Source organism: Salmo salar, chromosome 17, assembly GCF_965601325.2.
Source record: "Salmo salar chromosome 17, fSalSal1, whole genome shotgun sequence".
Classification (NCBI taxonomy): Eukaryota; Metazoa; Chordata; class Actinopteri; order Salmoniformes; family Salmonidae; genus Salmo; species Salmo salar.
The window spans coordinates 84040303-84053203 of record NC_138307.1 but is presented as its reverse complement, the minus strand read 5'-3'; the positions used below and the strand labels follow the sequence as shown (position 1 = coordinate 84053203).

The following is a 12901-nucleotide window of genomic DNA, read 5'->3' as shown; positions in this document are numbered from 1 at the left end:
GAATTCCTTCCCAATACTGAGTTAAACCCCCCCTTTTCCCACAGAACAACCTCAATTAGTCGGGGCGTGGACTCTACAAGGTGTAGAAAGCGTTCCACAGGGATGCTGGCCCATGTTGACTCCAATGCTTCCCACAATTGTGTCAAGTTGGCTGGATGTCCTTTGGGTGGTGGACCATTCTTGACACACACGGGAAAACCCAGCAGCGTTGCAGTTCTTGACACAAACCGGTGCAACTGGCACCGACTACCACACCCTGTTCAAAGGCACTTAAATCTTTTGTCTTGCCCATTCACCCTCTGAATGGCACACATACACAATCCATGTCTCAGTTGTCTCAAGGCTTAAAGATCCTTATTTAACCCGTCTCCTCCCTTTCATCTACAACAGATTGAAGTGGATTTAACAATGAGGGATCATAGCTTTCACCTGGATTCACCTAGTCAGTCTGTTATGGAAAGAGTTTTGAACACTGTGTACACCCTGAGGTCTTCATTTGAAAACAACACATTCTAACTATTTAAGCATAGCACACAGCCAAGGCTGGAGGATGGAAGAGTCTCAATCAAATGTATTTATAAAGCCCTTTTTACATCAGCCGATGTCACAAAGTGCTGTACAGAAACCCAGCCTAAAACCCCAAACAGCAAGCAATGCAGGTGTAGAAGCACAGTGGCTAGGAAAAACTCCCTAGAAAGGCCAAACCTAGGACGAAACCTAGAGAGAAACCAGGCTATGAGGGGTGGGCCAGTCCTCTTCTGGCTGTACCAGGTAGAGATTAGAAACCTAGAGAGGAACCAGGCTCTGAGGAGAGGCCTGTCCTCTTCTGGCTGTACCAGGTAGAGATTAGAAACCTAGAGAGGAACCAGGCTCTGAGGGGTGGCCTGTCCTCTTCTGGCTGTACCAGGTAGAGATTAGAAACCTAGAGAGGAACCAGGCTCTGAGGAGAGGCCTGTCCTCTTCTGGCTGTACCAGGTAGAGATTAGAAACCTAGAGAGGAACCAGGCTCTGAGGAGAGGCCTGCCCTCTTCTGGCTGTACCAGGTAGAGATTAGAAACCTAGAGAGGAACCAGGCTCTGAGGAGAGGCCTGTCCTCTTCTGACTGTACCAGGTAGAGATTAGAAACCTAGAGAGGAACCAGGCTCTGAGGAGAGGCCAGTCCCCTTCTGGTTGTACCAGGTAGAGATTAGAAACCTAGAGAGGAACCAGGCTCTGAGGAGAGGCCTGTCCTCTTCTGGCTGTACCAGGTAGAGATTAGAAACCTAGAGAGGAACCAGGCTCTGAGGGGTGGCCTGTCCTCTTCTGACTGTACCAGGTAGAGATTAGAAACCTAGAGAGGAACCAGGCTCTGAGGGGTGGCCTGTCCTCTTCTGACTGTACCAGGTAGAGATTAGAAACCTAGAGAGGAACCAGGCTCTGAGGGGTGGCCTGTCCTCTTCTGGCTGTACCAGGTAGAGATTAGAAACCTAGAGAGGAACCAGGCTCTGAGGAGAGGCCTGTCCTCTTCTGACTGTACCAGGTAGAGATTAGAAACCTAGAGAGGAACCAGGCTCTGAGGAGAGGCCAGTCCCCTTCTGGTTGTACCAGGTAGAGATTAGAAACCTAGAGAGGAACCAGGCTCTGAGGAGAGGCCTGTCCTCTTCTGGCTGTACCAGGTAGAGATTAGAAACCTAGAGAGGAACCAGGCTCTGAGGGGTGGCCTGTCCTCTTCTGACTGTACCAGGTAGAGATTAGAAACCTAGAGAGGAACCAGGCTCTGAGGGGTGGCCTGTCCTCTTCTGACTGTACCAGGTAGAGATTAGAAACCTAGAGAGGAACCAGGCTCTGAGGGGTGGCCTGTCCTCTTCTGGCTGTACCAGGTAGAGATTAGAAACCTAGAGAGGAACCAGGCTCTGAGGAGAGGCCTGTCCTCTTCTGACTGTACCAGGTAGAGATTAGAAACCTAGAGAGGAACCAGGCTCTGAGGAGAGGCCTGTCCCCTTCTGGTTGTACCAGGTAGAGATTAGAAACCTAGAGAGGAACCAGGCTCTGAGGAGAGGCCTGTCCTCTTCTGGCTGTACCAGGTAGAGATTAGAAACCTAGAGAGGAACCAGGCTCTGAGGGGTGGCCTGTCCTCTTCTGACTGTACCAGGTAGAGATTAGAAACCTAGAGAGGAACCAGGCTCTGAGGGGTGGCCTGTCCTCTTCTGACTGTACCAGGTAGAGATTAGAAACCTAGAGAGGAACCAGGCTCTGAGGAGAGGCCTGTCCTCTTCTGGCTACCAAAAAGTTCCTTTCTTAAACGTACCAGCAATATGAGCCAGGTGGTCGTGAAGGTTGAGCAAGAGTTTCAGAATGGTGTCTTTCTCCATCTTGTTCTGAAATCCAGAAAATATCAAGTCAATATTTTTGTCACAGTAAACAGACATCTGTCAATACAATATGTAGTGCTAAAAAGTATATTTATTAATTTAATGTACCACAGATAATTAAATATTCTTCAGGTAAATGCTCATGTGTGGCAGTATAAAATATATTGTTTCATGTAGACTTCTATATCTTTCAGTCCTTTACATTACAATTTAATCCCAGCCCCCCCTCGTAGGAGGGCCTTTTGTCATCTGGTAGGCTGTCATTATAAATAACAATTTATTCTTAACTGACTTGTCTAGTTAAATAAAAGGATCAATTAAATAAAAATAAACAATATCACTGTATTTGCTAGCAGGGCCTCAAACCAACTTTTTGGTCAACTAATCACTGTGGCAGGTAGATAAAAGAAAATATCAACCAGCCACTCAGATTTTCCGCCAAAATTACACAAGAAAAAAAATAGTTAAGCTTTAAAGTTCATTAAAACAATAAATATATGACTAATCAGACAGTGGTGTATTGCTTAATTTCATGAAATATTTTGTGACTATACTAAAATATCATGTAACCTGCCCCTTTAAGGTTGGGAGGTTACCGCGGTAACGTCACCAGAGTCATGTTTGTTGCCAGCGGGTAGTGGGAGCACCGTTTCGTAAGGGCCCAGAATGCAGTGGGCGCGGCGTGTAGTGGGAGGGAGCATCGTGTAGTGGGAGGGAGCACCGGGTAGTGGGAGCACCGTTTCGTAAGGGCCCAGAATGCAGTGGGCGGTCTGCAGATGTTCATGTTTGGTCCTGATTGCTAGACTGCGACACAAACTCAGCCTTTAGACAAGGCCCAAAATTATAAGAAAATATACTTACATAAGAACTGTCAAACTCGCTGCCAAACGGGTGGTTCTTAACTGAGGAAAGAACAAAAATACAGACATTATAATCCAACCACGCCCCTTTAATCCAACCACTTGAAACACAGGGGACAATAATGACAGACAGTAAATGAATACATCACAGATATATGTTCTTTCATAACCTAGTGTAGTTACCCTAGTGTAGGCCAACATTGTAAATAAGAATTTGTTTTTAACTGACTTGCCTAGTTAAATTAAGGCTAAATAAAACATAAAGAGCGAGGGTTGAGGAGAGAGAGGAGCAGACGGTCACAGTGAGGGTTGAGGAGAGAGAAGAGCAGACGGTCACAGTGAGGGTTGAGGAGAGAGAAGAGCAGACGGTCACAGTGAGGGTTGAGGAGAGAGAAGAGCAGACGGTCACAGTGAGGGTTGAGGAGAGAGAAGAGCAGACGGTCACAGTGAGGGTTGAGGAGAGAGAAGAGCAGACGGTCACAGTGAGGAGAGAGAGGAGCAGACGGTCACAGTGAGGGTTGAGGAGAGAGAAGAGCAGACGGTCACAGTGAGGGTTGAGGAGAGAGAGGAGCAGACGGTCACAGTGAGGGTTGAGGAGAGAGAAGAGCAGACGGTCACAGTGAGGGTTGAGGAGAGAGAAGAGCAGACGGTCACAGTGAGGGTTGAGGAGAGAGAAGAGCAGACGGTCACAGTGAGGGTTGAGGAGAGAGAAGAGCAGACGGTCACAGTGAGGGTTGAGGAGAGAGAAGAGCAGACGGTCACAGTGAGGAGAGAGAGGAGCAGACGGTCACAGTGAGGGTTGAGGAGAGAGAGGAGCAGACGGTCACAGTGAGGAGAGAGGAGAGAGAAGAGCAGACGGTCACAGTGAGGGTTGAGGAGAGAGAAGAGCAGACGGTCACAGTGAGGAGAGAGAGGAGCAGACGGTCACAGTGAGGAGAGAGAGGAGCAGACGGTCACAGTGAGGGTTGAGGAGAGAGAAGAGCAGACGGTCACAGTGAGGGTTGAGGAGAGAGAAGAGCAGACGGTCACAGTGAGGAGAGAGAAGAGCAGACGGTCACAGCGAGGAGAGAGAAGAGCAGACGGTCACAGCGAGGAGAGAGAAGAGCAGACGGTCACAGCGAGGAGAGAGAAGAGCAGACGGTCACAGCGAGGAGAGAGAAGAGCAGACGGTCACAGCGAGGAGAGAGAAGAGCAGACGGTCACAGCGAGGAGAGAGAAGAGCAGACGGTCACAGTGAGGGTTGAGGAGGAGAGAAGAGCAGACGGTCACAGTGAGGGTTGAGGAGAGAGAAGAGCAGACGGTCACAGTGAGGGTTGAGGAGAGAGAAGAGCAGACGGTCACAGTGAGGGTTGAGGAGAGAGAGGAGCAGACGGTCACAGTGAGGAGAGAGAAGAGAGAAGAGCAGACGGTCACAGTGAGGGTTGAGGAGAGAGAAGAGCAGACGGTCACAGTGAGGAGAGAGAGGAGCAGACGGTCACAGTGAGGAGAGAGAGGAGCAGACGGTCACAGTGAGGGTTGAGGAGAGAGAGGAGCAGACGGTCACAGTGAGGAGAGAGGAGAGAGAGGAGCAGACGGTCACAGTGAGGAGAGAGGAGAGAGAAGAGCAGACGGTCACAGTGAGGGTTGAGGAGAGAGAAGAGCAGACGGTCACAGTGAGGGTTGAGGAGAGAGAAGAGCAGACGGTCACAGTGAGGGTTGAGGAGAGAGAAGAGCAGACGGTCACAGTGAGGGTTGAGGAGAGAGAAGAGCAGACGGTCACAGTGAGGGTTGAGGAGAGAGAAGAGCAGACGGTCACAGTGAGGGTTGAGGAGAGAGAAGAGCAGACGGTCACAGTGAGGAGAGAGAAGAGCAGACGGTCACAGCGAGGAGAGAGAAGAGCAGACGGTCACAGCGAGGAGAGAGAAGAGCAGACGGTCACAGCGAGGAGAGAGAAGAGCAGACGGTCACAGCGAGGAGAGAGAAGAGCAGACGGTCACAGTGAGGGTTGAGGAGAGAGAAGAGCAGACGGTCACAGTGAGGGTTGAGGAGAGAGAAGAGCAGACGGTCACAGTGAGGGTTGAGGAGAGAGAAGAGCAGACGGTCACAGTGAGGGTTGAGGAGAGAGAGGAGCAGACGGTCAGAGTGAGGAGAGAGAAGAGCAGACGGTCACAGTGAGGAGAGAGAAGAGCAGACGGTCACAGTGAGGGTTGAGGAGAGAGAAGAGCAGACGGTCACAGTGAGGGTTGAGGAGAGAGAGGAGCAGACGGTCACAGTGAGGGTTGAGGAGAGAGAGGAGCAGACGGTCACAGTGAGGGTTGAGGAGAGAGAGGAGCAGACGGTCACAGTGAGGGTTGAGGAGAGAGAAGAGCAGACGGTCACAGTGAGGGTTGAGGAGAGAGAAGAGCAGACGGTCACAGTGAGGGTTGAGGAGAGAGAAGAGCAGACGGTCACAGTGAGGGTTGAGGAGAGAGAAGAGCAGACGGTCACAGCGAGGAGAGAGAAGAGCAGACGGTCACAGCGAGGAGAGAGAGAAGAGCAGACGGTCACAGCGAGGAGAGAGAAGAGCAGACGGTCACAGTGAGGAGAGAGAAGAGCAGACGGTCACAGTGAGGGTTGAGGAGAGAGAAGAGCAGACGGTCACAGTGAGGGTTGAGGAGAAGAGAAGAGCAGACGGTCACAGCGAGGGTTGAGGAGAGAGAAGAGCAGACGGTCACAGCGAGGGTTGAGGAGAGAGAAGAGCAGACGGTCGCAGTGAGGGTTGAGGAGAGAGAAGAGCAGACGGTCGCAGCGAGGAGAGAGAAGAGCAGACGGTCACAGCGAGGAGAGAGAAGAGCAGACGGTCACAGTGAGGGTTGAGGAGAGAGAAGAGCAGACGGTCACAGTGAGGAGAGAGAAGAGCAGACGGTCACAGTGAGGGTTGAGGAGAGAGAAGTGCAGACGGTCACAGTGAGGAGAGAGAAGAGCAGACGGTCACAGTGAGGGTTGAGGAGAGAGAAGAGCAGACGGTCACAGTGAGGGTTGAGGAGAGAGAAGAGCAGACGGTCACAGTGAGGGTTGAGGAGAGAGAAGAGCAGACGGTCACAGTGAGGGTTGAGGAGAGAGAAGAGCAGACGGTCACAGTGAGGGTTGAGGAGAGAGAAGAGCAGACGGTCACAGTGAGGGTTGAGGAGAGAGAAGAGCAGACGGTCACAGTGAGGGTTGAGGAGAGAGAAGAGCAGACGGTCACAGTGAGGGTTGAGGAGAGAGAAGAGCAGACGGTCACAGTGAGGGTTGAGGAGAGAGAAGAGCAGACGGTCACAGTGAGGGTTGAGGAGAGAGAAGAGCAGACGGTCACAGTGAGGGTTGAGGAGAGAGAAGAGCAGACGGTCACAGTGAGGGTTGAGGAGAGAGAAGAGCAGACGGTCACAGTGAGGGTTGAGGAGAGAGAAGAGCAGACGGTCACAGCGAGGGTTGAGGAGAGAGAAGAGCAGACGGTCACAGCGAGGAGAGAGAAGCGCAGACGGTCACAGTGAGGGTTGAGGAGAGAGAAGCGCAGACGGTCACAGTGAGGGTTGAGGAGAGAGAAGCGCAGACGGTCACAGTGAGGGTTGAGGAGAGAGAAGAGCAGACGGTCACAGTGAGGGTTGAGGAGAGAGAGGAGCAGACGGTCACAGTGAGGGTTGAGGAGAGAGAGGAGCAGACGGTCACAGTGAGGGTTGAGGAAGGAGAAGAGCAGACGGTCACAGTGAGGGTTGAGGAGAGAGAAGAGCAGACGGTCACAGTGAGGGTTGAGGAGAGAGAAGAGCAGACGTCACAGTGAGGGTTGAGGAGAGAGAAGAGCAGACGGTCACAGTGAGGGTTGAGGAGAGAGAAGAGCAGACGGTCACAGTGAGGGTTGAGGACAGAGAAGAGCAGACGGTCACAGTGAGGGTTGAGGAGAGAGAAGAGCAGACGGTCACAGTGAGGGTTGAGGAGAGAGAAGAGCAGACGGTCACAGTGAGGGTTGAGGAGAGAGAAGAGCAGACGGTCACAGTGAGGGTTGAGGAGAGAGAAGAGCAGACGGTCACAGTGAGGGTTGAGGAGAGAGAAGAGCAGACGGTCACAGTGAGGGTTGAGGACAGAGAAGAGCAGACGGTCACAGTGAGGGTTGAGGAGAGAGAAGAGCAGACGGTCACAGTGAGGGTTGAGGAGAGAGAAGAGCAGACGGTCACAGTGAGGGTTGAGGAGAGAGAAGAGCAGACGGTCGCGTCACAGTGAGTCACTGTCTGAACATGAGGTTGGATGCAGACCAACATTAGCAGGGCTGTGGTGAGCTAGTGAGTGTGAGCATTGTACACACACACACACACACACACACACACACACACACACACACACACACACACACACACACACACACACACACACACACACACACACACACACACACACACACACCTGCAGAGGATGAGCTGTATGCTTGGCACACAGTCACAGACATTTTATTATCTTAAAACATTCATTGAAGTAGTAGGCGTTACATTAATACAGTCTATGATTAACACATCAACAACGTTACAGACTGTAGCCAATGGGGTCTGTCCATAATGGCCCTCTATTCCCTACGTAGTGCACTACTTTAGAACAGGGCCCATTGGGGACACGACCCTATATGATTCATACCAAATTCATATGATTCATACTTGAGGTCGACCCATTTAATTTCAATGGGGTCAACTGAGAGCTCTGGGCGTCTGCAGTTCAAACACCATTTCGCAATTTGCATTGTTTTATATCTATTTGCTTGGCAGAGCCCTTCACTCTGTGGATGATTTGCATGGCTTAAAATACATTCATCAGTCAACTACCAGCAGACTGGTCCGGCCTGCTGAAGTGAAGAGCTTCTATTTATCAGGCTGCAGGACACGGACAGGAGGGAGATGGAGGAACCTAGCTAGTGTCTAATCCAACAGGGACAGGAGGGAGATGAAGGAACCTAGCTAGTGTCTAATCCAACAGGGACAGGAGGGAGATGGAGGAACCTAGCTAGTGTCTAATCCAACAGGGACAGGAGGGAGATGAAGGAACCTAGCTAGTGTCTAATCCAACAGGAGGGAGATGGAGGAACCTAGCTAGTGTCTAATCCAACAGGGACAGGAGTGAGCTGGAGGACCCTAGCTAGTGTCTAATCCAACAGGGACAGGAGGGAGATGGAGGAACCTAGCTAGTGTCTAATCCAACAGGGACAGGAGGGAGATGGAGGAACCTAGCTAGTGTCTAATCCAACAGGAGGGAGATGGAGGAACCTAGCTAGTGTCTAATCCAACAGGAGGGAGATGGAGGAACCTAGCTAGTGTCTAATCCAACAGGAGGGAGATGGAGGAACCTAGCTAGTGTCTAATCCAACAGGAGGGAGATGGAGGAACCTAGCTAGTGTCTAATCCAACAGGAGGGAGATGGAGGAACCTAGCTAGTGTCTAATCCAACAGGAGGGAGATGGAGGAACCTAGCTAGTGTCTAATCCAACAGGAGGGAGCTGGAGGACCCTAGCTAGTGTCTAATCCAACAGGGACAGGAGGGAGATGGAGGAACCTAGCTAGTGTCTAATCCAACAGGGACAGGAGGGAGATGGAGGAACCTAGCTTGTGTCTAATCCAACAGGAGGGAGATGGAGGAACCTAGCTAGTGTCTAATCCAACAGGAGGGAGATGGAGGAACCTAGCTAGTGTCTAATCCAACAGGAGGGAGATGGAGGAACCTAGCTAGTGTCTAATCCAACAGGAGGGAGATGGAGGAACCTAGCTAGTGTCTAATCCAACAGGAGGGAGATGGAGGAACCTAGCTAGTGTCTAATCCAACAGGAGGGAGATGGAGGAACCTAGCTAGTGTCTAATCCAACAGGAGGGAGATGGAGGAACCTAGCTAGTGTCTAATCCAACAGGAGGGAGATGGAGGAACCTAGCTAGTGTCTAATCCAACAGGAGGGAGATGGAGGAACCTAGCTAGTGTCTAATCCAACAGGAGGGAGATGGAGGAACCTAGCTAGTGTCTAATCCAACAGGGACAGAGGGAGATGGAGGAACCTAGCTAGTGTCTAATCCAACAGGAGGGAGATGGAGGAACCTAGCTAGTGTCTAATCCAACAGGGACAGGAGGGAGATAGAGGAACCTAGCTAGTGTCTAATCCAACAGGGACAGGAGGGAGATGGAGGAACCTAGCTAGTGTCTAATCCAACAGGGACAGGAGGGAGATGGAGGAACCTAGCTAGTGTCTAATCCAACAGGGACAGGAGGGAGATGGAGGAACCTAGCTAGTGTCTAATCCAACAGGGACAGGAGGGAGCTGGAGGAACCTAGCTAGTGTCTAATCCAACAGGAGGGAGATGGAGGAACCTAGCTAGTGTCTAATCCAACAGGAGGGAGATGGAGGAACCTAGCTAGTGTCTAATCCAACAGGAGGGAGCTGGAGGACCCTAGCTAGTGTCTAATCCAACAGGGACAGGAGGGAGATGGAGGAACCTAGCTAGTGTCTAATCCAACAGGGACAGGAGGGAGATGGAGGAACCTAGCTTGTGTCTAATCCAACAGGAGGGAGATGGAGGAACCTAGCTAGTGTCTAATCCAACAGGAGGGAGATGGAGGAACCTAGCTAGTGTCTAATCCAACAGGAGGGAGATGGAGGAACCTAGCTAGTGTCTAATCCAACAGGAGGGAGATGGAGGAACCTAGCTAGTGTCTAATCCAACAGGAGGGAGATGGAGGAACCTAGCTAGTGTCTAATCCAACAGGAGGGAGATGGAGGAACCTAGCTAGTGTCTAATCCAACAGGAGGGAGATGGAGGAACCTAGCTAGTGTCTAATCCAACAGGAGGGAGATGGAGGAACCTAGCTAGTGTCTAATCCAACAGGGACAGGAGGGAGCTGGAGGACCCTAGCTAGTGTCTAATCCAACAGGACGGAGATGGAGGAACCTAGCTAGTGTCTAATCCAACAGGAGGGAGATGGAGAAACCTAGCTAGTGTCTAATCCAACAGGGACAGGAGGGAGATGGAGGAACCTAGCTAGTGTCTAATCCAACAGGGACAGAGGGAGATGGAGGAACCTAGCTAGTGTCTAATCCAACAGGAGGGAGATGGAGGAACCTAGCTAGTGTCTAATCCAACAGGGACAGGAGGGAGATAGAGGAACCTAGCTAGTGTCTAATCCAACAGGGACAGGAGGGAGATGGAGGAACCTAGCTAGTGTCTAATCCAACAGGGACAGGAGGGAGATGGAGGAACCTAGCTAGTGTCTAATCCAACAGGGACAGGAGGGAGATGGAGGAACCTAGCTAGTGTCTAATCCAACAGGGACAGGAGGGAGATGGAGGAACCTAGCTAGTGTCTAATCCAACAGGGACAGGAGGGAGCTGGATGACCCTAGCTAGTGTCTAATCCAACAGGAGGGAGCTGGAGGAACCTAGCTAGTGTCTAATCCAACAGGAGGGAGATGGAGGAACCTAGCTAGTGTCTAATCCAACAGGAGGGAGATGGAGGAACCTAGCTAGTGTCTAATCCAACAGGAGGGAGATGGAGGAACCTAGCTAGTGTCTAATCCAACAGGGACAGGAGGGAGATGGAGGAACCTAGCTAGTGTCTAATCCAACAGGAGGGAGATGGAGGAACCTAGCTAGTGTCTAATCCAACAGGAGAATAGCTAGTGTCTAATCCAACAGGGACAGGAGGGAGATGGAGGAACCTAGCTAGTGTCTAATCCAACAGGGACAGGAGGGAGATGGAGGAACCTAGCTAGTGTCTAATCCAACAGGAGGGAGATGGAGGAACCTAGCTAGTGTCTAATCCAACAGGAGGGAGATGGAGGAACCTAGCTAGTGTCTAATCCAACAGGAGGGAGATGGAGGAACCTAGCTAGTGTCTAATCCAACAGGAGGGAGATGGAGGAACCTAGCTAGTGTCTAATCCAACAGGAGGATAGCTAGTGTCTAATCCAACAGGGACAGGAGGGAGATGGAGGAACCTAGCTAGTGTCTAATCCAACAGGGACAGGAGGGAGATGGAGGAACCTAGCTAGTGTCTAATCCAACAGGAGGGAGATGGAGGAACCTAGCTAGTGTCTAATCCAACAGGAGGGAGATGGAGGAACCTAGCTAGTGTCTAATCCAACACCCTGTTTTTCTACTGCCTGTTGCCCCTACTAAGACAGCAGTAAGTCTGGTTGGGGTGTGTATGTCCTATACAGGGAAATCACTGGTTACTATGTACACCCTGCTCTGCTCCTCAAATGTACAAACATTTGAGTCATTTAGCAGACACTCATGTAAATCTCTCTGGACAGGAGCAATTAGGATTAAGTGACTTGCTCAAGGGCACAAACAGATTTTTCCACCTAGTTGCCTTGGGGATTCGAACCAGTGACCTTTCGCTTACTGGCCCAATGCTCTTAACAGCTAGGCTACCTGCCGCTGGCACACTATTCCCTATGTTAGACCAGGGCCCGTAGGGAATAGTGTGACATTTGGAAGCAATCCCAGCTCCCTGCTCTGGCCTGCCCCAGTCTCCGCTCCCCCCCGGCCTGCCCCAGTCTCCGATTCCCCCCCGGCCTGCCCCAGTCTCCGATTCCCCCCCGGCCTGCCCCAGTCTCCGATTCCCCCCCGGCCTGCCCCAGTCTCCGATTCCCCCCCGGCCTGCCCCAGTCTCCGCTCCCCCCCGGCCTGCCCCAGTCTCCGTTCCCCCCCGGCCTGCCCCAGTCTCCGCTCCGGCCTGCCCCAGTCTCCGCTCCGGCCTGCCCCAGTCTCCGCTCCGGCCTGCCCCAGTCTCCGCTGTGATCTGACACCACCACTATCTGTCTCAGACACCTTCCATTATTCAACACTTCCTCACTTGCCCTCCCCACATGAAATGCTTCCTATACAGAGAGCCTGTAGTGAACGGTTTAATTATAAGGCATGAATTATAGGCATGAATTTGTGTAAAATACACACTGGTTGGGGTATATATATATATATATATATATATGTATGTATGTAGCCAATCCCTTCAAACCACACCAAGTCAGGACCCTGTTTTTATCTAAGAAGGTGAACTGAGAAACTACCTGCACTGTAAAATGCTGCTGAACAGGTTATTGAATATTTCATGTGTTTTGTGGCTTTGACAGCACTCACTGGTGCAGTACTGAGGTAGCATAAGTGTAGCTGCAGTGACCTGGCAGGCATAGGCATCTTACCTGCTGATTTGGCTAATGCTAGTCATTTGCTTAGGTCTATAGGTTTAATAGCTCACAGTAAATACTACAGTATCTGTATTAAGGCTTTAATAGAGTCATTTCTATGAGCATACTCTGAAGCACACACAGTGGGGTTGAACGAGCTAGTGGCTGATAGTTAGCTATGGAAGCCAACGGGTGGAGGGAGCTATCTGTGTTGACATGCTAAAACGTCTGCTGTACCCTCCATAAAGAAGAAGTGTCCCTCTATGTAGAATGATGATGTAGGACTTCCTGTCTCTGAAGGTGTGAATGGCTGAGAAGGGTGGAGGGGGTCAACCGTTAAGCCTGCTTCCTTACACACCAAATTAGTCCTATGAAATCATCGTTTTTAGGCCTAAACGTTTAGGTTCCCTGTGGCGATTTTCTGCCAAGAGGCAAATAACAGATTTTGATGTCAGACAACGAGTGACTCTGTGCAGAATACAAAAAAACGCATCATGTACTGTAGTGTAAAGGGTATAGATGTTACATCTCTTCTTATCGTCT

At 50.9% G+C, this 12901-nt stretch overlaps 1 protein-coding gene across 2 annotated transcripts in view; it reads right to left on the bottom strand.

The window, feature by feature from the left end:
- LOC106591410 (inner nuclear membrane protein Man1) overlaps positions 1–12901 on the bottom strand; it is a 47075-nt gene that overhangs the window by 32238 nt on the left and 1936 nt on the right. For both annotated transcript variants that reach the window (XR_014381246.1, XM_045714023.2), the window contains exons 2-3: positions 3213–3253; positions 2288–2357 (exon numbers count right to left, since the gene is read on the bottom strand). Coding sequence is in view for 1 of the 2 variants with exons in the window: in XM_045714023.2 (XP_045569979.1) it covers positions 2288–2357; positions 3213–3253 (111 nt within the window). In the remaining variant the exon portion in view is untranslated. The remainder of the gene's footprint in view (positions 1–2287; positions 2358–3212; positions 3254–12901) is intronic.